The sequence below is a fragment of the Somniosus microcephalus genome, chromosome 5 (genome assembly GCF_052327205.1).
Source record: "Somniosus microcephalus isolate GS21.2 chromosome 5, FLI_Smic_1.0, whole genome shotgun sequence".
Taxonomy (NCBI): domain Eukaryota; kingdom Metazoa; phylum Chordata; class Chondrichthyes; order Squaliformes; family Somniosidae; genus Somniosus; species Somniosus microcephalus.
In genome coordinates, this window is record NC_140991.1 from 283,736,956 (window position 1) to 283,760,517 (window position 23,562).

The 23,562-nt window shown below is 44.5% G+C and overlaps 1 protein-coding gene across 2 annotated transcripts in view; it reads left to right on the forward strand.

Moving 5' to 3' along the window:
- Positions 1–23,562, forward strand: part of LOC147117777 (E3 ubiquitin-protein ligase znrf2-like) — a 234,525-nt gene that overhangs the window by 144,145 nt on the left and 66,818 nt on the right. The window contains exon 2 of one of the 2 annotated variants that reach the window (XM_085989041.1): positions 16,676–16,771. The exons of the other annotated variant lie outside the window; for it this stretch is intronic. Within the exon in view, the coding sequence (XP_085845167.1) occupies positions 16,676–16,771 (96 nt within the window). The remainder of the gene's footprint in view (positions 1–16,675; positions 16,772–23,562) is intronic. 2 annotated transcript variants of the gene reach the window in all.

A 23,562-nucleotide genomic window follows, 5' to 3' on the forward strand; every position in this document is an offset into this window, starting at 1 on the left:
CGCCTTAATAATACACGGACTGCAGGAGAACAATAAAACAGGTATTTACTGAACAGAGGGTAACTTAAGACTGAAGTACAGAAGCCTGCTATGGCTTTATATACAGGGGTGGTCACTGCCGATACTGCAGTATAGAATCAGTTCTTCTCTTAAAGGTACATACACAACAATTCCTCCCCTTTTAGATAAACAGTACATGACATTCATTTAACAACTAAATAATAACTAATTACAATTACAGTTTTCTCTGTACTATATACATCAACTGAAATAATCATTTATAAGTTCAGTCTTTGAGGAGGCTTCCTGATCCTGACTGGATAGCGCCTTTCTCGAGTATCCTGTTCTTGCGGCGGAGTTGATTCTGACTCATTGTCATTGGTTGGTTCATCAGCTTCCAATACCACTGCTTCTGAGGTAGACGCAATCTGTACTTCGGGTTCATCACCAGGTGCACCTGCTCGTGGTATGGGTTTGGCTTGTTCCTGTGACTCTAGAATCTGGTCAGCATGGCGTCTCACGATGCTCTCTCCAACATCCACTGTGTACATTAGTGGTCCCTGCTGTGTGCATATCGTTCCTGGCTGCCATTTTTCTGTTCGGTAGTCGCGGGCCAAGACTGGTTGCCCTATCTTGAAGCTCCTGGTTGGCTTCTCATTTATGTGCTAGAATTGCTTATCCTCAACATCTCGTCTTATGTTTGGTTTGAGCAAATCCAGGCGACATCTTAGCCTTCGGTTGAAGAACATTATGGCTGGAGCTTGGTTGGTGACTGCATGTGTCGCATCCGGTAAGCAAACAAGAAATTATCCACCTTGTGTTGTAGTGGTATGTCGTCGTTATACATTGCCTTTATTGCCTTTTTAAAGGTCTGAACAAACCTCTCAGCCAATCCATTTGTGGCTGGATGATATGGGGCAGATGTGTAATGTTTCACCCCATTATTCCTCAGAAACCTCCGGAAATCCTCGGACACAAACTGTGGCCCATTGTCGGAGCAAATCTGTTCTGGCAAGCCATTCCTGGCGAAGATGGTCCGTAGGACTGCAATAGTTTTCTCCGTGGTGGTGGAGGACATTTTGATGACCTCTAGCCATTTCGAATGGGCGTCCACAGCGATTAGGAACATTGAGTCCATAAATGGACCAGCAAAATCAATGTGTACCCGTTGCCATGGAGATGAGGGCCACTCCCATGGATGTAGCGGGGCCTGTGGTGGAGCGTTTTGGACCTTCTGGCATCCTGTGCATCTCTTGGTCATATCCTCGATTTCTTTATTGATTCCCGGCCACCACACAAACGCCCTGGCTAGGCTCTTCATTTTTACCCCTCCCAGATGACCCTCATGAAGCTCATTGAGCACGCTATCTCTCAACTTGGGTGGAATTACCACTCGGGATCCACACATCAAGGTCCCCCGGCACACTGACAGCTGTTCTCTCCTTGGCGAGAATGCTGGCAACAGTGAGTCGCCATGTGCTGGCCATCCCTTCACCGTCAAATCATAGACCCGAGAGAGTGTCGGGTCATTTCGGGTTTCCTTCTCTATACTTGAGTTTGTAACAGGTAGACATTCGACTATGGTCGCATGGAATATCTCAACAGGGTCCACTGCAGGTGCTTCCTCTACCGTAGGCAACGGTAGGTGCGACAGCCCATCAGCATTTCCATGCTGTTTCGTACCCTTGTACTCTATGTCGTACTGATGTGCCCCTAGAAAAAGTGACCATCTTTGCAGCCGTTGCGCCGTCATCACTGGAACACCCTTCTTCGGGTTAAAAATGGAGACCAGGGGCTGATGATCAGTCAGTAGGGTGAATTTCTGCCCGTGCAGATAGTGATTGAACTTCTTCACCCCCCACACCAGGCTGAGGGCCTCCCTGTCAATCTGGGCGTAGTTACGCTCGGCTGAGGTTAACGAGCGCGACGCAAAGGCTATTGGCCTCCCTGAACCGTCAAGGAATTTGTGTGACAGCACTGCTCCGATGCCGTAGGGAGACGCATCACATGCTAACCGAATCGGTAGTGTTGGATTGTAGTGGGCCAATACTTCTTTTGAAGTGATTAGGCGTTTACATTTCTGAAAGGCACGCTTACACTCATCACTCCATTTCCATGTTACTCCAGTTTGCAGCAGGGCGTTCAGTGGGTGCAGAATTGTAGATAAATTCGGCAAGAACTTATGGTAGTAGTTCACCAACCCAAGGAACAACCTCAGTTGCGACACATTTTCCGGTGCTGGAGCCTTGACTACAGCCTCAATCTTGTCCAGCGACTTATGCAACCCTTCCTCATCAATCATGTGGCCACAATACGAGATTTGTCTCCTGAAGAACTCGCATTTGGGGCGGTTGGCTCGTAGCCCATATTCCTGTAATCTAGTGAGCACCTGCTCCAGGTTGGCAAGGTGTTCACTGTCATTTTTGCCCGTAACCAGGATGTCGTCCAAATAACACTGGGTCCCCAGGATCCCTTGCAGGACTTGTTCCATCGCCCTCTGCCAAATAGCCAGGGCTGATGCTACCCCGAATACCAGTCAATTGTACAGGTAAAGGCCTTTGTGAGTGTTTATCGTGAGGTATTTCCTAGATGCTTCTTCCACCTCCATTTGTAGATACGCTTGGGCCAGATCAATCTTTGTAAAGCGTTTCCCTCCAGATAGTGAGGCGAAAATATCTTCTATCTGTGGAAGTGGATATTGTACTGTGTGCAGGACTGGGTTCACAGTTACCTTGAAGTCCCCACAGATGCGAACCTTCTTCAGCTCCCCAGGCGTGCTGCTCAATGATTTCTTCATTACAGGAATGATTGGTGTGGCCCACTCGCTCCAGTCCACCTTGGACAGCACACCCGAATGCTCCAGACTCTCCAGCTTTGCTTCAATGGCTGGGCAGATCGCGTAAGGTACCGGTCTGGCCTTAAAAAATGTTGGGTTTCCGTTATCTTCGATTTTTATCGTCGCCGTTACTCCTTTTAGAGTCCCAAGTCCTTGTTGGAACACCTCTTTCGCGTCAGTTAGAATTTTTGACAGTCGTCCAGGTGTGACGTCATCATCCTTTTTGTCAGTCACAGTTAGCGCCTGAATGGAATGCCAATCCAATTGTATTTTTCGGATCCATTCACGTCCCAATAATGGTGGTCCTCCATCTTGTAGTATATATAGATACAGTTTTTGTGTTTCCTTGCCGTTGTATTCAACTGGCACCCTTATTTTTCCTCTGGGGTAGACTTTTTGCCCCGTGTATGTCTTCAATACAATGGACGTGTCCTTCAAGGGTATGTGTGAGAATAGCCGCTCATAGTCTCGTCGATTCATGACAGTTAGGGCTGATCCTGTGTCCAATTCCATCTTTACTGGGGACCCTGCTATCATGAGGGTGACCCAAATGGTTCGGTGATCCTCCTTTGCGATCACGTTGTGTAACTTTAGACAACTTAGTCTCCTGCTCCCGGAGTCCTTATCACTCTCCTGATCTTCCGAACTACTGTCTGTCAATTTCTTTACTTTCTTGTACTTTTCCTTAGTAGTTCTTGTCGTGTTGGTTTTCTTTCCCGACCTGCAGACTCTTGCTATGTGTCCCATTTTCCCACATTGCCTGCATACTTTGTCCTTAAACCAGCAGTCCTTCTGATCATGGGTTGTTCTGCCGCAGCGATAGCACTTTTCTGCTCCATACGCCATTTCGTTAGCGCTGTATTCTTGTGGTTTCTGTTGTATTTCCACAGCTCCCCGTGCTGCTGCTTCGTAGGATACTGCCATGCTGAAAGCCTGTTCTAGCGTCAGGTCCTTTTCCGAAAGTAGTCGTTTCTGGGTTCCTTCACTCTGGAGCCCGCAGACAAACTTATCCCGTAAGGTGTCTGCCAGTCCTGCTCCGAACTGGCAGTGCTTCGATAACTTGAGTAGTTCCGTAAGATAGTCAGCATTGCTCTCATCTTTGTGCTGGTTTCTTTTATGGAACTTGAATCTTTCTGCTATCAGCAGCGGTGTAGGGTTTAGGTGTTCCTGTAAGATATTAACAATCTCTTCAAAATTTTTCTCCATTGGTTTAGCTGGGGTAATTAAATTCCGCAATAGGCCGTACGTTCTCGCGCCCATCAAATTTAATAATACTGACGCCTTCTTTCCATCGGCCACCTCATTTGCCTTGCAGTACACTTCAATTCTTTCCACATACGTGGTCCAGTCTTCTACCTCGTTGTCGAAAGCAGTGATACTGCCACTTTTTGGCATCTTGGGTGATTTAAAATGGCACCTCCCGCGCTTTTTCTTCTTCACTAATGGATTAAAATGGCACCTCCCGCGCTTTTCCTTCTTCCCCAATGGAATAAAATGGCGCCTCCTGCGCTTTTCCTTCTTCCCCTTGCTGCCACGCTGCTCCTAGCATTCTGCAGGGTAATGGCGGTGACCCGCGGCTTCGGCGCATCTCACTTTTCCTTCCCCTTGTTTTATTTTCGCTACGCTGCCCGGTTCTTGAGCACCAACGGCGCCCTGTGCGCTCCACCCTCTCTCTCTCTCTTTCCCTCCCGACAACGCTGCACGGCCCCTTTGCAGAGCCGCTCGATCGAGCTCGAGCCCGCCGCAGTCCGGAAGGGTCAGCGCACTACCTGCTACCAGCACGATTTGCTGGAACACCTTGACTGGGGAGCCAAGCCCAGCTCTCCACAGCCTCTCCTGCAACTCTCCGAACTCCGAGGGATCCTTGGGCGGTTGCCCGCGGTCGACGCCCGTTGCTCTGACTTCGACCTCCAAGAAGCTTCTTCATAGGGAAAGATCCCCATGAGGTGATGCAGTACTGCAGGTGAGTTCGAACCTGTTCGTCGCCACTGTAGTGTCCGCGCCTTAATAATACACGAACTGCAGGAGAACAATAAAACAGGTATTTACTGAACAGAGGGTAACTTAAGACTGAAGTACAGAAGCCTGCTATGGCTTTATATACAGGGGTGGTCACTGCCGGTACTGCAGTATAGAATCAGTTCTTCTCTTAAAGGTACATACACAACACAATTGACCTCCGCCGGGTTAGGGACTGACTCTGCTGCGAGCACCGGGTTAAGCGCTTGAAGGAGGCGAATAGTAAGATGCATTCTAGGACTGCAACACCCAGCTGTACTGTGACAAGTAGGTAGAAATTTACAAACCATGACTGAGGCATGAAGGGTGGAAAAATGTCCACTAAGAATTAAAGTATCCCAGAGAAATGCTACACCAATGGAGCTTCTATGGGAGGTAGAACAAAAAATATTTTATCATAAAGAAAGCTGGGAATAAGAGGCTTGGAGAGAGAAAAGGACAACCTCACATCCTTCCCATTACCAAAAAGTGCCCATCTCTACCGCAGCATTTTCCTCTATTTCAGCGCCTCCTCCATTGATACCCGTACCCATGTGTTTGTCAATCATTGTCTTTCATCTTGCACTCTGCATAAACTCCAACTGGTCCAAAGCACAGCTGCCTGTCTCCTGTCCCATGCCAAATCTCACTCACCCATCACCTCTCCTCTCCCCACCCACTGATCTACATTGGATCTCGGTCCCACCACAGTGTAAAATTCTCATCCTTGCCTTCCAACCCCTCCATGGCCTGGACCCTCCCAACATTGCAACTTTCTCTGGCCTTGTATTTGCTCCCACAGCCTTCTGCTTCCAACCCTGTGCTTTTGTGCCGCCTTTTCGCTTCGCCCCATTTTTGCCGACAGGCCCTGGTCCCAACTCTCTCTCTGCAACCTCTTTGCCTTTCCTCTTAACGCTCCACCTTTTGGGAAAGAAAAACACATTTTTCAACTAAGCTTAAGATCACCTGTCCTAATCTTTCCCTCACTGTCCATTCCTTTATTTATTCTTATTCGTCATTTGTTCTTCCCCACCCTCTAAAGCACCTTGGACATTTTCTATATAAATACAAGTTGTCTTAGTTGTTAGTAAATACAGCATGTGGAAGATTGTGTGTACAGTGCATACCCCTGCTAATTCTGTTCTGTCTCAATGGCCTAATCTGAATTCACTTTGGTTAGAATGGTTTCTCTTCACTGAGCACAGTGTAGGTCATATAGATGCCATGGGGCGGAGGTTTTGGATCCATGGTAGCAGTTTTAATTGACAGCACAACTAGCCAATCCCTGATCCACAGAGCTGGGACAGGGTCGGAAATCAAGTCTATAGCTTCCTGTCTTGGCAGAAGTTGGAATTGGAAAGCAAACAGGGCTCATGTGTACTGTAAGAGATAGGATAGTTCAGGGATTGCTAGTCTGTAAAGTCAGATTAGCCCATTGACAGGAGTAGAATGATGTCCTTTCTTATTTTCTATGTTACAAGGAGCGATGCGAAATAGATTGCAATTTAGTGAAAACTATTCAGTTATATATTACATGTAAAATTCTTACGTTACAATTGCCCTTGCCTTGCTAGAATGTTTATCAGTCAGGAGAAGAACACATGGGGGCAGAGTACAGTATCTGGTACACACAATGAGGTGTCTCACTGTTACGGCCCTGGATCACGCTATCATATGACTAACTATTGGGCAGTAAGGGTAAACTCCTGAACGTAGGGTTTGGGGGTCCGCTTACAGGATTGTCTGCTGATGCTGAACCCAAAAGAGTATCTAATGCAGACCTGAAATTTGTAACAGCCCTGAACCTCCATCTCTCTCTAGTTTTTCCCCTATTTCCCTTTAAGTCCTCCCCAAACATACTTCCTGCTCCCTTGACTTCATTCCCACTAAACTGCTGACCAAACAACTACTTCCTGGCCTCCATGCTAGCTAATATAAATGATCCTCTCTTCTCATGTACTGCCTACCTCCCTTTCAGAACTATCACCATAACCCCTCTGCCCTCACTAGCTACTGCCCCATCTTCAACCTCCCTTTTCTATTCATTGTCTTCATTTGTTGTCGACTCTCAGATCTATGTCCATTGTTCTATTAGAATCGCTTCAATTGGGCTTCACTATATCGAAACATTCTCTGTGACTGTGACCATAGTGCATTATCTCTCCTTGACTTCTCTGCCACCTTTGGCACAGTTGATTGCACAATCCTCCTCCAACACAGGTCCATAGGGAAAGAGCAAGAGAATGGGACTAATTGAATAGCTTTCAAAGAGCTGGCACGGGCACAATAGGTGAAATGGTTTCCTCCTGTGCTGTATGATTCTGTGAACACCTCTTCCATTCTCTAGCCTATGGGACTGCTCTCACTTGGTTCCACTCTTCTCTACCCTGTCATAGCCAGAGGATCTCTAGCAATAGCTCCTTCTTCCAACTCCACACCTTCAATTCCGGAGGACGCCAAAGATCCATTCATTGGTGTCAGCCTTGGCTCAGTGGTGGTAGCACTTTCATTTCTGTGTCAGGAGGTTGTGGGTTCAAGTCCCACTCCAGAGACTTGAGCAGAAGATCTAGGCTGACACTCCAGTACTGAGGAAGTGCTGCGCTGTTGGAGGTGCCGTCTTTTGGATGAGACATTAAACTGAGGCCCCATCTGCTGTCTTGGGTGGGTGTAAAAGATCCTATGGCAGGGGTGTTCTGCCCAGTGTCCTGGCAGATTACGTGGTCATGGTCACATTGCTGCTTGTGAGACTTTGCTATATGCAAATTGGCTGCTGCGTTTCCTACATTACAACAGTGATTACACACCAAAAGTACTTAATTGGCTGTAAAGCGCTTTGGGATGTTCTAAGGTTATGAAAGGCGTTATATGAATGCAAGTATTTTTGTCTTTTCCTTCTTGGCCCATTCTCTTCCTCATTTACAGACTGCCCCTTGGTTACATCATTTACAGACATGAGGTCAGCTTCCACATGTATGCTAATAACACTCAGTTCTACCTCTCTTGGGTGCTGTTTGACCCCGAACAATCCCATATCCTTCTCCATTACACCATCTGCTTCCACCTCTATAACATCACCCCCATCTGTCAATACTTCAGCCCATCTGCCCCTGAATCCCTCATACGCTCTATAGACCAATTTATCCAAAACTCTGTGCCCATATCCTTCCGTGTGACAAGTCCTGCTAGCCCATCCGCCCCCCGTCCTCAATGAGCTAAGTTGGCTCCTGTTCCCCCAATGACTCAAATGTTTTTTGGGAGCCGTCTATTTTTCCTTTGTCTCTGTGAAGCGTCTTAGATCATTGAAGGCACTACATAAATGCTGCCGTTGCTGTTAATTCCTTTACAATCTGCAAGCCAAGTTGAATATTTCTGAAGAGGTGTCCAAGTGAACACTCTTGATTCCTGCTCATTACTGAATGTGTCAGGTAAACCTACAACAACAACAACGTGTATTTATATAGTGCCTTTAAAACATCCCAAGGCGCTGCAAAGGAGTATTATAAGACAAAAACACCTACAGAACAAACAGTTTGTACGCTGGCAGCACTGTTTGTTCATACTGATTTATTGTATTCATTAAGTGGAACGAGACTTTTCAGGACATATTGATGAGAAGGCTGCAGTGCACGACCTGCTCTGCATGACCAAATTTTTAGATTTGAATGTCTTTACCTTGGTTAGTTCCTCAAGAGCTGCCTCGCTTAGTTCTACATCTACCTAACGGTAAAGGAACACCTAGCTAACAGTTACCATAACATGATAGAATTCGATATTAGGTTTGAGAGAGTCATGAACCAAGGTTTTAAATTTAGGTAGCGCTGACTTTGGAGGGATGCTGCAGGAATTGACCACAATAGACTCGGCAGCACTATTAACGGATAAAACAATGGATGAACAGTGGGAGGTAGTCAAAAGGGTATTTGGTAGAAAACAAGACCTGTGCCTGCCCCTAAAGGGCAAGAGCTCTACAGGTGCAATTAAACAACCTTGGCCAACCAGGGAAGTGAGAAATTGTATGAAACTAAAAGAAAGGGCTTGTTCAAAGGCAAAGAACAGTGGAGATTCAGTGGCCTGGGAGAGATAAAGATAGAAAGAACAACAAAGGGATACGAAGAAAGTGGTAAGAACTGCTAAAAGGGAATATGAGGAAAAGCTTGCAAGGGATAGCAAGGGCAACACTAAAGGTTTGTACGAATATATTAAGAGAAAGAGGGTGGCTAAGAGTGATGTGGGGCCCCTAATGACAGCCGCAGGTGATACTGTAATTAGAAAGCAGTAAATGACGGACTTACTAAATAGCTACTTCACATTAGAGGATGAGGATAAAGTACCAGAGAGACAAAGAAAAAAGAAAAATAAATCAAGGGAGGAACTAACTAGATTCAATATAAGTTTTTTTTAAATGATGAAGAAACTGATGAGATTAAAAGAAAAAAAGAAAGATTTACATTTATATCGCGCTTTTCATGACCACCGGACGTCCCAAAGCGTTTTACAGCCAATGAAGTACTTTTTGAAGTGTAGCCACTGTTGTAATGGCGGAAACGCAGCAGTCGATTGGCGCACAGCAAGCTCCCGCAAACCGCAATGTGATAATGACCAAATAATCTGTTTTTGTTATGTTGATTGAGCGAGGCCTTTTTAACCTGCGTCACTACTTTTAGTAATTTGTGTATCTGTACCCCCAGATCCCTTTGCTCTCTCTATTCCATTTAGACTCATCATCCATGCAGTATGTGGCCTCCTTATTCTTCCTACCAAAATGCACCACTTCACACTGACCTATATTGAAATTCATTTGCCAATTACACACCCATTCTGCAAGGTTATTAATGTCGTCCTGTATTTTGTTGCAATCCTCCTCTGTATTAAATACACCCTCCAATTTGGTGCTGTTGGCAAATTTTGAAATTGTACTTCCGATTCCCAAGTCTAAATCATTTATGTAAATGGTGAACAGCAGTGGTCCCAGCACCGGTCCCTGTTGAACGAACACCACTTCCCACCTTCCACCAGCCTAAACAACTACCTTTAACTCCTACTCTCTGATTTCTGTTTTGTAGCCAGCTTGCTATCCAAAGTTGCTTGTCCCCTGACTCCACATGTTCTGACCTTAGTCATGAGTCTTATCAAAGGCCTTTTGAAAATTCAAATATATCACATCTACTAAATTACTCTTGTCTACTCTTTCTATTACTTCTTCAAAGAATTCAATAAGGTTGGTCAAGTATGACCATCCCTTTTGAAATCCATGCTGGCTACTCTTTATTGTATTTATGGTTTCCAGGTGGGCCAAACGGCCTCCTTCCGTGCTGTACTATTCTATGATTCTATGTTTTTCTATTACATCTTTGAGTACAGATTCCATTATCTTCCCTACCACTGACATTAAGCTAACTGCTCTGTAGGGAATTGGTTAGGAGACAGAGAGTAGGGATAATGGGTATGTACTCAAATTGGCAGGGCGTGACTAGTGGAGATCCCCAGGGATCTGCTCTGGGCTTCAGCTTTTCACTATATACTTATAAATGATTTGGATGAAGGAATAGATGAAGGAATATATCTAAGTTGGCTGACGACAATAAGTTAGGTGGCAGAGTAAATCGTGTAAACGGGAGCAGAAAGTTGCAAAAGGACATTGATAGATTAAGTAAGTGGACAAAATGGTATTGGCTCTCGGTCTCCCAATGACTCCAATTTTTAATTTAAAATTCTCGTCCTTGTGTTTAAATCTCTCAAGGCTTTGCTCCTCCCTATCTCTGTAATCGCCTTCAACACTACAACCTCCTTCCAAGCTCCCTGTTCCTTTGACTCTGGCCTCTTGTGCACCCCCCTCGCTTTACCTCATACTTGGCTGCTTAGGCCCCATGTTCTGAAATTCCCTCCTGGAACCCTTCTTTCTCTCTCTCTCTCCCTCTCTTCTATTAAGGCCCCCCTTAACTCCTACCACTCTGATTAAACTTTTGGCCACCCCATCTAATATCACCTGCTTTGGCCCGGCCTCCCATTTTTTTGGGATTACGCCCCTGTACAATGCCTTGTGACATTTTTCTAGCTTAAAGGCACTATATAAATGCAAGTTGTTGTTCAATGATCTGGAACGCATATCATGATTTTACTGTGACTGACTTCAAACAACTAGCAAGCTCAATAGTCCAAGAGATAAAACAGGAATTGATGGCTTGGATTTCTTATGTTTTTGGGTTTTGTATTGTGGAACTGAAGAGATGGGCTCTAATCCCCTCAAAGGATTCTTCATAGAAAAAATGAACGAGCAGTTTTATCATTCATAATGCATTGAAGAGGGAATAAGTTGTGTGGAGTTAAACACATTGGTGGTTTGCTCTAGTTGATATTGTACTTGTGGATATCAGTTCCTGGAAAGAGTATGGGGTAATGAATAGTTAAAATAATGAACTGCTGCCTGCATTGAGCTGCTGTCAGCTGTCCAGGATAAGCACCAGAGCAATCACTGAAAGGCTATTGGAAGCACTGAAAGGCTGATCCTGATGTAGATAATGTGTTGTCTTCTAGCCAAACAGATCAGGGGGGTGAAATAAAGATATTCTTGTAATTATGATGGGAACTCAGCCAGCTCTATGAAAATCAGCATCAATTTTATCGAGCGGTTTACTCCTGGGAAACTGAATACCGTATTTTCAGAACAGTTGGATTGTGTGAAATCTAGATGTAGATTGAAAAGGCTAACACAAAGTGGGTGAGAATTGTCTAAGGGAGAATGACATTCCAAATGATAAATTTTAATTCTCACCTGACCCTACCAAACTTTGGGTGGGGAGTGTTATTGCTAATGATTGGTTTGTAAGTGCTGACTTGCCACCTAAATCTCTTAAATGCCTTTAATCGAGGTTGGGTTTGTTTTGTCAAGGCCATAACAGAAGCGAAACAGCAGAGCAGCACAGATTTCTTTTTGATAATGAGCCTGCTTGAACCGGCCGTCCCAGTTTTGCCTTCGGCCCTGAAGTGAGGGTTGGGGTCCGGTGGTGTAGGGCTGGAGGAGATTACAGAGACAGGGAGGGGTGAGGCCATGGAGGGATTTGAACACTAGGATGAGAATATAAAATCGATGCATTGCCGGACGGAGGGCCAATGTAGGTCAGTGAGCACAGGGGTGATGGGTGAATGCGACTCATGCGATTTAGGATACGAGCCTTGGAGTTTTGGATGATCTGAAGATTATGGAGGGTGGAAGGTGGCAGGCTGGCCAGGAAAGTATTGGAATAGTCAGCTAATAAGGCCCTTGGCATCCTGTGTTCAAATCCCTCCATAGCCTCGCCCCTCCCTATATAACCTCCTCAAGCCCTACAACCCTCTGAGATCTCTGCACTCCTCTAATTCTGACCTCTTGTGCACCCCTGATTTTCTTCGCTCCATCATTGCCTTCAGCTGTCTCAGCCCTAAGCGCTGGAATTCCCTCCCTAAACCTCTCTGCCTCTCTACCTCTCTTTCCTCCTTTAAGACGATCCTTAAATCCTATCTCTTTGACCAAGCTTTTGGTCACCTGTCCTGATATCTCCTTATGTATTTGGTAATGCTCCTGTGAAGCGCCTTGGGATATTTTAGTACATTAAAGGTGCTATATAAATGGAAGTTGTTATTTTTAATTGTACCACGTAAAAGGCTTGTGTGGTTGCCATGTGAAGGTTGGTGGAATAGCAAGCACATCTGTTTCATTTGTGTGAGAGACCTGAATAACTCACTCACAACAGTGTCATTTGTGAATTATAAAGAAAGAATGGAGTTGCATTTACACAGTGCCTTTCACACCCTCAGGACGTCCCAAAGTGATTCACAGCCAATGAGGTACTTTTTGAAATGTAGTGACTGTTGTAATGTAGGGAAATGCGGCAGCCAATTTGTGAGCAAACAGCATGGGTTAACAGAGCAGTAATTTGTTTCTAGTGATGTTGGTTGAGGGATTAATATTGGCCAGGACACAGGGGAGAATGCCCCTGTTCTTCTCCGAAAATTACCACGGGATCTTTTACGTCCACCTGAGAGGGAAAACGTGGCCTTGGTACAGGCAGACCCGGCTACCAAGAGAGGACAGGATATGCTCTCACTGCAGTCAGGGGGTGGTGGAGACAGAGATGCACTTCCTCACAGCTTGTAGAAAATATCAGGGCATAAGGGAGAATTTCTACCCAAAATTCACAAAAATATGCCCGGAATTCAGAAATTTGAATGACGACCAAAAACTCCCATACCTACTAGGGAAAGAGAGAAAGTGTGTAATCTTAGCGGCACACTATGTTACAGCTTGCCATAAACAGAGGGACAACCACTAAATATAAGAAAAGAGTATATACAAATTATATGAATGTATATTTATACACTCAGGGATATATCTGTTTATACACTGTATGGATAGATCTGTATTTTTTGTGTTCAACCATGAATGTTTTTTGATGCTTTGGCAACATAAGATGTACCTTGTCATGCCAATAAAGCGATTTGAATTGAATTAATGCCTTATCCAAAAGACGGAACCTCCGACAGTGCAGCATTCCCTCAGTACTGCACTGTAGTGTAGGCCTGGATTATGTGCTCAAGCCTCTGGAGTGGAGCTTGACCCCACGATGACTCAGAGGCAAGAGTGCTACCACTGAGCCAAGAACCAGCTTGTGCCATTGGATAGTAATTGGAAGCAGGAAGCTTGACTGATTCCCCCCTCCTCCCCTTCCCTAATTGAAGGAAGTGCCACTATAGGAGTGAGTGGGGGAGAAGAGACAAATCTGCCTTCCCAACACCAGAGACCGTTTCAGTAAACACCATGCGTGTGAAGTATATCAGCAGAGTGGAAAGATCTATTTGTACAGATACAGGTACAGGTGTTGCTGAGTAGTCTGTCACTACAGGCAATGCTTAAAAAGTAGCACGACACTGTAAAGGCAAAGCAGGTTCTTCTCTAAACAAGTTCATGTTCTTTAAGTGTGCCTATAGTTTAGTGCTTGGTAATATGAGAATGTTCAATTTATCAATCATTAACTGAGTTGAGCTTTCATCTGACAATCTTACTTATAAAATGTGCTCTCTGTTATATGAATACATTTGTGCTGCTCTGCTGTTTCTTATATGTTGTAGCCTTGGCAAAATGACAAAGCTATGTATTATAAATTACAACATACAAGTTGATTGCCCATTGGCATTACACACAGGGAGTGGAGACCAATGTAGTCTTCAGGTGGTGAGGTTAAAGGACAGGGGCAATAATTGGACCAGGGTATGCAAATGTAATTCAATCCCCATTTTAAAGTCATATATTCTCCCTTATTTTTATATTCCTATTCTAAATCCCTGTGCCCTTATTTATAATGGAAATTGCCTATGTAAACTTGTCACACTGTAATTACACCCTCCTGCTAGTGCTGGCATTGCAGCCTCTCTATTACAGCGTGACAAGTTTACATAGACAGTTTCTATTATAAATGTGGTCATAGGTATTTATAATGGGAAAGGATGACAGAAAACTTTTTAATATATTCTATGCATATGAGAAATAATGGATTTATTGAAGTAAAATTGGAATATTTTAAATAATTCGATTTAACAAATTATGCCCGTCAGTTAACTGCATGCAGTATCACCATTGCGTGTGCACTCACTGTAGCCAAGTGCTGATCTGGCTTGGATTACAAGCAGATAGACCAGGAGACTTGTTGTAAGTACTCTTCAGTTAGCTATTAACAATTTGGTTGAAAGGAAAGCAACAAACCTCTGAATGTAAGGGGCATTACCTGATGGAAAGTTTTGGTTTTGCAAGCCTTGTTTTGTTTGCACCATCAGAGGCTACATCACTTTGATCATGGTGCCATGTAATAGTGACTCATTGTCTTTTATTGCAGTTTATTGATGAATAAGGGCTGCATTGCCAAATGCTTTTATGATGAAGGCAGTAAACAATCTACCTTACCCACCCACTAAAATGTGTGAGAGATGTTAGTAGAGTTGTTCAAGGTATTTGACTTCATGGGCTGCATGGCCTCTTGTGCATCTCCGACTCCCTTCGCCTCACCATTGGCAGCCGTGCCTTCAGCTGCCTAGAGCCTAAGCTCTGGAATTCCCTCTCTGTCTCTCTACCTCCCTCTCCTCCTTTAAGGGAGCTCTTAAAACCTACCTCTTTGACCAAACGTTTGGTCACCTGTCCTACTGTCTCCTCCTTTGGCTCAGTGACAATTATCTTTGTCTGATTACGCTCATATGAAGCACCTTGGGACGTTTTACTATGTTAAAGGTGCTATATCAATACATGTTGCTGTTGTTATAGTTTATTGCAGCAAGCTATTCAACAGACTTTGAATTCCTTTTTGAATCATCAAAAAGTCTACATGAGAGCAGGACCGTCTAACAGTGAAACTCTGCCCCAGATTTTGCTGAAAAAATAATGGCATCTGAGCGACACACACCATTATTAATGTGCAAATTGACCAACAACTTGTGGCGAGGAAGAGATACCCCGTGAATTGCGAATCGCCACAAGTTGCTGGCTGATTTGTGCCACTCCGCCATTAGCTTCGCGAAAATGGCATCTCGCCCTTAACCGCCCCGTGATTTTCATGAAGTTGCTGCATTTGCACATTAATTGCCCGTTAAACTCGCCACAGAAAGTTAAGTCTAGTAATTATCAGCATAAGTACACTTTTAACAACAATGTGATAATTGGTAATGACTGCCAATCAACATCTCTTGCCCAGAAAGTGAACAATTAAAAGTGTGAAGTCTTGTTCCTTCAGATTCTGAATTCTTGGAAATTTAAGAAATGTCAAATTTTAAATTTTTCATTTTTTTTCTTACTTTTCCTTTCTGTCTTTGTTTTTTCTCTCTCACTCTTAATCCAATCTTTCTTTCCTTCCTTTATTTCTCTTACTGTAGCTGATTTGACATTGAATTCACCCACTCTAATTCACCCTCCTTCTCAGTCCTTCCTCTGTTTACTGTTCAATCCTTTAATCTCATTGGTTGTCCTGTTGTTCACCAAAGCCCCAGATGCCCTGTTGCCCTCACTGTGGCATTATCAGCTCACTTCCAGCAACTTTGTGGGCAAAATGTTTTAAAACCTTGACGTGCAGGAACAAGTCTAATTAACAGGGCATGCTGCAGCACAACCTGGGCATCTGAGTTGAGAGGAGTTCGATTGTCCAAGTGCTTTCGCCAGGTGATGATGTGATGAACGGAATTGTCCAGATTACAACATGGCAAAGTTCTCCATTCATGAGGGAACAAGTTGCATGTGGGTTACAGCCAATCTCTAAATTGGGGAGACTGCACTGCTACAGTGACCTGTGTCTCCTATTCACTAGCTCTTATGCCAGAAAACGTGTACTTTATTGAGAGCCCCAGGAAAAGCAGTTACAAATATTTTGTGGTGTCACTCCGTCATTGTGATGATGTATAAGTGTTTGTTTCAACTTGCATTTCTCCAACAGTGATAAGAAAAGAAAATTGCCATGTATGTGCAGTCGTATTGCTAATTTTCAACTGTTAAGTGGTCTATTAGAGTAGCAGTGGATTATTGCCTCCAAGTAACAGAACTCTTATTCTCTGTACTGACTGAATCTCCTAATTACTCCTTTTTTTTATTAATTTATTTTGAGAAGCACTTACAATGTGCTACAAAGCAGCTTGCACTGCCTCCAGTAATGGGTTACCTTTGCTTGTACGAGTGTCATACAGGCAGCTGTGCCTCAGGTATTTCTGTGCTTTAGTGTGTCACAATCGCCTATGGACCAATATAAGATAGTGTTTGTGCATCAAATATAGGCTTTCCTCATTGATCTAAATTTGTATCATTTAATTTATTCTCTCTTTTTTTAAAACCAGGTTTCAAGTGTCCTGTGTGCTCAAAGTTTGTTTCTACGGATGAAATGGATTTGCACCTTGTCATGTGTCTGACCAAGCCAAGGGTGACCTACAACGGTAAGGTGCTTCATTCCACTGCATATGCGGAGCCTCGATTTGTACAGGCTGTTGTAATCTTATATAGAATCATAGAATGGTTACAGCACAGAAAGAGGCCATTCGGCCCGTTGAGCCCGTGCCAGCTCTCTGCAAGAGCAGTTCAGCTAGTCCCAGTCCCCCCGACCATCAAAGAATCACTTTGAGCTGTCACCATCACCTATATGGCCGCTATAGTGAGCAACTGTGTAGCTCATTTTGACACTGTGACGCAGCATAACCTTTGATATGCTGTGCATGGCTTTTTCACCAATAGAGAAACCTTGTTTGTTTGCTCATCTGGGCTGGGTGTTTTGTGGCGTGGGACGAATGGTTCTTGAATCGCTCCTGTCTTTGGGTACAAGTAGTCCAGATGTACATCAGGCTGAGCAAGAAGACCTATCTTAAGAGTGTCCAGATGTCACCAGTGTATTGTGTGACCCCAGCTATTCACATAAGAACGTAAGAAATAGGAGCAGGCGTAGGCCATACGGCCCCTCGGGCCTGCTCCGCCATTCAATAGGATCATGGCTGATCTGAATCTAGACTCACGTCCACTTCCCTGCCCTCTCCCCGTAACCCCTAATTCCCTTATCTGCTAGGAAAATGTCTATCTCCATTTTACATTTATTTAATGTTGCAGCTTCCACAGCTCTCTGGGGTAGCAAATTCCATAGATTTACTACCCTCTGAGTGAAGAAGTTTCTCCTCATCTCAGTTTTGAAAGGGCAGCCCCTTATTCTAAGATTATGCCCCCTAGTTCTAGTCTCACCCATCAGTGGAAACATCCTCACCGCATCCACCCGATCAAGCCCACTCACAATCTTATATGTTTCGATAAGATCGCCTTTCATTCTTCTGAACTCCAATGAGTAGAGTCCCAACCTACTCAACCTTTCCTCCTACGTCAACCCCCTCATCTCTGGAATCAACCAAGTGAACTTTCTCTGAACCGCCTCGAGAGCAAGTATATCTTTTCTTAAATATGGAAACCAAAACTGCACGCAGTATTCCAGGTGTGGCCTCACCAATACCCTATATAACTGCAGCAAGACTTCCCTGTTTTTATACTCCATCCCCCTTGCAATAAAAGCCAAGATTCCATTGGCCTTCCTGATCACCTGCTGCACCTGCATACTAACTTTTTGTGTTTCATGCACCAGGACCCCCAGATCCCTTTGTACTGTAGCACTTTGCAGTTTCTCTCGATTTAGATAATAAATTGCTCTTTGATTTTTTCTGCCAAAGTGCATAACCTCACACTTTCCAACATTATATTGCATCTGCCAAATCTCTGCCCACTCACTTAGCCTGCCTATGCCCTTTTGCAGGTTTTTTATGTCCTCCTCACTCACTGCTTTCCCTCCCATCTTTGTATCATCGGCAAACTTGGATATGTTGCACTCGGTCCCTTCCTCCAAATCGTTAATATAGATTGTAAAGAGTTCGGGTCCCAGCACTGACCCCTGCGGAACACCACTAGTTACTGATTGCCAGCCTGAGAACGAACCATTTATCCCAACTCTTTGTTTTCTGTTAGATAGCCAATCTTCCACCCATGCCAGTATATTACCCACAATCCCGTGATTTCTTATCTTGATCAGTAATCTTTTGTGTGGAACCTTGTCAAATGCCTTTTGGAAGTCCAAATACACTACATCCACTAGTTCCCCTTTATCCACCCTGTATGTTACATCCTCAAAGAATTCGAGCAAATTTGTCAAACATGACTTCCCCTTCGTAAAACCATGCTGACTCTGTCCTATTAAATTATGTTTATCCAAATGCTCTGTTACTGTTTCCTTAATAATGGACTCCAACATTTTGCCAACCACAGATGTTAGGCTAACTGGTCTATAGTTTCCAGCTTTTTGTCTACTTCCCTTCTTAAATAAGGGTGTTACATTAGCAGTTTTCCAATCTGCCGGGACCTTTCCTGAGTCCAGGGAGTTCTGGAAAATGATCACCAATGCATCCACAATCCCTACCGCCACTTCTCTCAAGACCATAGGATGTAGGCCATCAGGTCTGGGGGATTTATCCGCCTTAAGTCCCATTATTTTACTGAGTACCATCTCCTTAGTGATTTTAATCGTGTTTAGCTCCTCCCCGCCCCCCCCATTGCCCCCTGTTTGTCCAGTGTTGGGATACTTTTAGTGTCCTCTACTACTATAAAGACTGATACAAAATATTTGTTCAGCGTCTTTGCCATCTCCATGTTCCCCACCACTAGTTTCCCGGTCCCATCCTCTAAGGGACCAACGTTCACTTTAGCCACCCTTTTTCTTTTTATATAGCTGTAGAAACCCTTGTTTTTATATCTGTTTTTATATTTTTTGCTAGTTTACTTTCATAATCTATCTTCCCTTTCTTAATTAATCTTTTAGTTATTGTTTGCTGGCTTTTAAATGCTTCCCAATCTTCTATCCTCCCACTAGATTTGGCTACTTTATATGCCCTTGTTTTCAGTCGAATACTATCCTTTATTACTTTACTAAGCCACGGATGGCTGTCTTTACTTTTACTCCCCTTTTTCCTCAGTGGAATATATTTATCTTGAAAGATGTGAAATATCTCCTTGAATGTAGACCACTGCTCTTGTACCATCTTACACTTTAATCTGTTTTCCCAGTCCACTTTAGTCAATTCTACTCTCATACCTTCATAGTCTCCTTTATTTAAGCTTAGTACGCTGGTTTGAGATCCAACTCTCTCACCCTCAAACTGAATTTGGAATTCAACCATATTATGGTCACTCATTCCAAGGGGATCCTTTACTAGGACATTTTTTATTAATCCTGTCTCATTGCACAGGACCAGATCTAAGATTGCCTGCCCCCTGGTTGGTTCAGTTACATACTGCTCAAGGAACCCATCCCTAATACACGCTATGAACTCTTCCTCAATGCTGCCATGCCCAATTTGATTAGTCCAGTCAATATGAAAGTTAAAATCCCCCATGATTATAGCTGTTCCCTTATTACAAGCCCCAACTATTTCCTGATTTATACTCCGACCAACAGAGTTGCAACTGTTAGGAGGCCTATAGACTATGCCCACTAGTGACTTTTCCCCCTTATTATTCCTTATCTCCACCCAAACTGTTTCACTATCCTGCTCCTTTGACCCAATACCATTTCTGACTATTGCAGTGATTCCATCCTTGATTAACATAGCAACCCCACCTCTCTTTCCTTCCTGTCTGTCCTTCCTAATTGTCAAATACCCTGTTTAGTTCCCAGTCATGATTATCTTGCAGCCATGTTTCCGTAATGGCCACCAAATCATAACCATGTGTAGTTATTTGTACCGTCAACTCGTCAATTTTGTTATGAATGCTGCGTGCATTCAGATAAAGTACTTTCAAATGTGTTTTCTGACAATTTATTCCTGCTTTTACCCCTTTTACTACTTTACCTTTATCATTATACATTCTGTCCCTTCCTGACATGCTCTGGTTTTTATTTCCCCTCTGCTACCTTGCTCTATTGCCTTCTCCGCTGTCATTTTTATTTTTCGCTCTCTTAAAACCTCCCCCCCACTAATTAGTTTAAAGCCCTCTCTACAGTCCTAGTTATTCGATTCGCCAGGATTCTAGTCCCAGCACTGGCCAAGTGAAGTCCGTCCCAACGGAACAGCTCCCTCCTGTCCCAGTACTGATGCCAGTGTCCCAGGAAGCAAAACCCATTTCTCCCACACCAGTCTTTGAGCCACGCATTTAACTCTCTAATTTTATTTACCCTAGCCAAATTTCCACGTGGCTCAGGTAGTAATCCAGAGATTATTACCCTTGTGGTTCTGCTTTTTAATTTGGCCCCTAGCTGCCCAAACTCCCTCAGCAGAACCTCCTTCCTTGTCCTATCTATGTCGTTGGTACCAACATGGACCACAACAACTGGATCCTCCCCCTCCCACTCCAAGTTTCTCTCCAGCCCGGAGGAAATGTCCTTAACCCTGGCACTGGGCAGGCAACACAGCCTTCGGGACTCTCGCTCTCGGCTGCAAAGAACTCTATCTATCCCCCTAACGATACTATCGCCTACCACTACAACATTTCTTTTAACTCCCCCCACTTGAATGGCCCCCCACTCCACGGTGCTGTGGCCAGGTTGCTCATCCTCCCCACAGTCCCTGTTCCCATCCTCACAGGGAGTAAGAGCCTCAAACCTGTTGGACAAGAGCAAGGGCTGCGGCTCCTCCAACTCTACCTCCTGGATCCCCGTACCTGCCTCACTTCTAGTCACACCATCCTGACCCTGGCCACGGACTACATCTGAATTAATTAATCTAATTGGTGTGACTACCTCCTGATACACAGAGTCCAAGTAACTCTCCCCACTCCCTGATGTGTCTCAGTGTTTGAAGCTCGGACTCCAGCTCTTCAACACGGAGCCGGAATTCCTTGAGCAGCCAACACTTACTGCAAATGTGATCACCGTGAGCATCAATGGTGTCCACCAGCTCCCACATATTGCAGCAGCAACACATCACCTGATCTCCCATTCTATGTAATTAATTAAATTTATTAATATTATTTTTAAATACCCTCTGCCCCGATTCTAGATGATGAATATCACACCTTAGAAACTCAAAACCAGAGTTTAAGCTTAAAAAAAAGAGAAATACTCACCAACCAATCACTTACCCGCTTTCTGGTGACGTCACACTTGGTTACCTTTTACCTCTCTCCTTCCCTCCGAGTTCCGAGTTCGGAGACTGGTGCGCCTTACCTGGTCTCTGGGGCCTTTTATAGCCCCGCTCTGCCGCTCGAGATTCCCGGCAATGCTCTGAGGCCTTACCTGGTCTCTGGGGCCTTTTATAGCCCCGCTCTGCCGCTCGAGATTCCCGCCGATGCTCTGAGGCCTTACCTGGTCTCTGGGGCCTTTTATAGCCCCGCTCTGCTGCTTGAGATTCCTGCCGATGCTGTGAGGCCTTACCTGGTCTCTGGGGCCTTTTATAGCCCTGCTCTGCTGCTCGAGATTCCTGCCGACGCTGTGAGGCCTTACCTGGTCTCTGGGGCCTTTTATAGCCCCGCTCTGCCGCTCGAGATTCCCGCCGACGCAATATATATTAATGATCTAGACAAGGGAACTAGATGTAATATCTCCAAATTTGCAGACGACACAAAGCTGGGTGGGCGTGTGTGCTGTGAGGAGGATGCCAAGAAACTCCAGGATGATTTGGACAGGTTGGGTGATTGGGCAGAAGCATGGCAGATGCAATATAACGTGGATAAATGTGAGGTTATCCACTTTGGTGGCAAAAACAGGAAGGCAGATTATTATCTGAATGGCAATAGATTGGGAGAAGGGGAAGTGCAACAAGACCTGGGTGTCCTTGTGCACCAGTCGCTGAAGGTAAGCATGCAGGTGCAGCAGGCGGTTAAGAAGGCAAATGGTATGTTGGCCTTCGTAGCGAGTGGTTTGAGTACAGGAACAAGGATGTCTTGCTGCAGTTGTACAGGGCCTTGGTGAGACCACATCTTGAGCATTGTGTGCAGTTTTGGTCGCCTTATCTGAGGAAGGATGTTCTTGCCATGGAAGGAGTTCAGCGAAGATTCACCAGGTTGATACCTGGGATGGCAGGAATGATGCATGAGGAGAGATTGGGACGATTGGGCTTGTACTCGCTGGAGTTTAGAAGAATGAGAGAGGATCTCATTGAAACTTATAAAATTCTGACAGAACTGGACAGACTAGATGCAGGAAGGATGTTCCCGATGGTCGGGGAGTCCAGAACCAGGGGTCACAGTCTAAGGATAAGGGGTATGCCATTTAGGACAGAAATGAGGAGGAATTTCTTCACCCAGAGAGTGGTGAACCTGTGGAATTCTCAACCACAGAAGGCAATAGAGGCCAATTCATTAAATATATTCAAGAAGGAGTTGGATATATTTCTTACGGCTAAAGGGATCAAGGGGTATGGGGAGAAAGCGGGGACCGGGTACTGAATTTGGATGATCAGCCATGATCACATTGAATGGCGGAGCAGGCTCAAGGAGCCGAATGGCCTACTCCTGCTCCTATCTTCTATGTTTCTATGTAAAGATCCAGTAGGCCAGTCAGGATGGATTAAAAATGCTGCTTGTTTTACAACTAATTATTCAGGAAACGCCACAGATTAGTGAGGTGAGATGATGGTTGAGCTAGTGGTGATTTTTTGGGGCTCCCTGAAATAGTAAAACGGCATGGACAGCGAATGACTATCAACTTATTTTCATTTTCATTTCCACGTGCAAATAGACCATCTGCCAGACAGTTGTAGGTCAGCAGATAATAGAAAGCAGTTAAAACAGCTGAAATATAGGGCAGTGCCATCGCAGACTATGTCTTGTTCGAATCTAAATATAGGTTTACACTGATGAAAGAAATAATCCTATCCTGAGAGAAGCTTCAATTTGTTTAAGCAGTTGGTTTGGTTGCTGTTCCTGGAATGATCAAAGTGTCTCTCCATTCTTGGATTCCCGTTAACTGACGTGCTGCATCAGTTGTAGCTTTGTTAATTGATAAAGAACGGTAATTCTGGGTGGTTTTTCATTCTATTTTCTTCTGAGCTGTTTCTTCCTGCAGCATTTAGCTATTGCCTCTGTGCTGTGGTCCTCTGGTCAGGGAGTCCCAGCCCACGAACATCTCTCTGGATGTTGTCAAAACTGGTATTTGGTCAGGCTGGTACGGATTTGCTTGAGTTATGCAGTAAGCTTGGATAGTTTCCCCTCTCGCTGGATGAGACTGTGCAGTGGGAGTCTGTGGTGATTATTCTTGTTTTATAAGAAG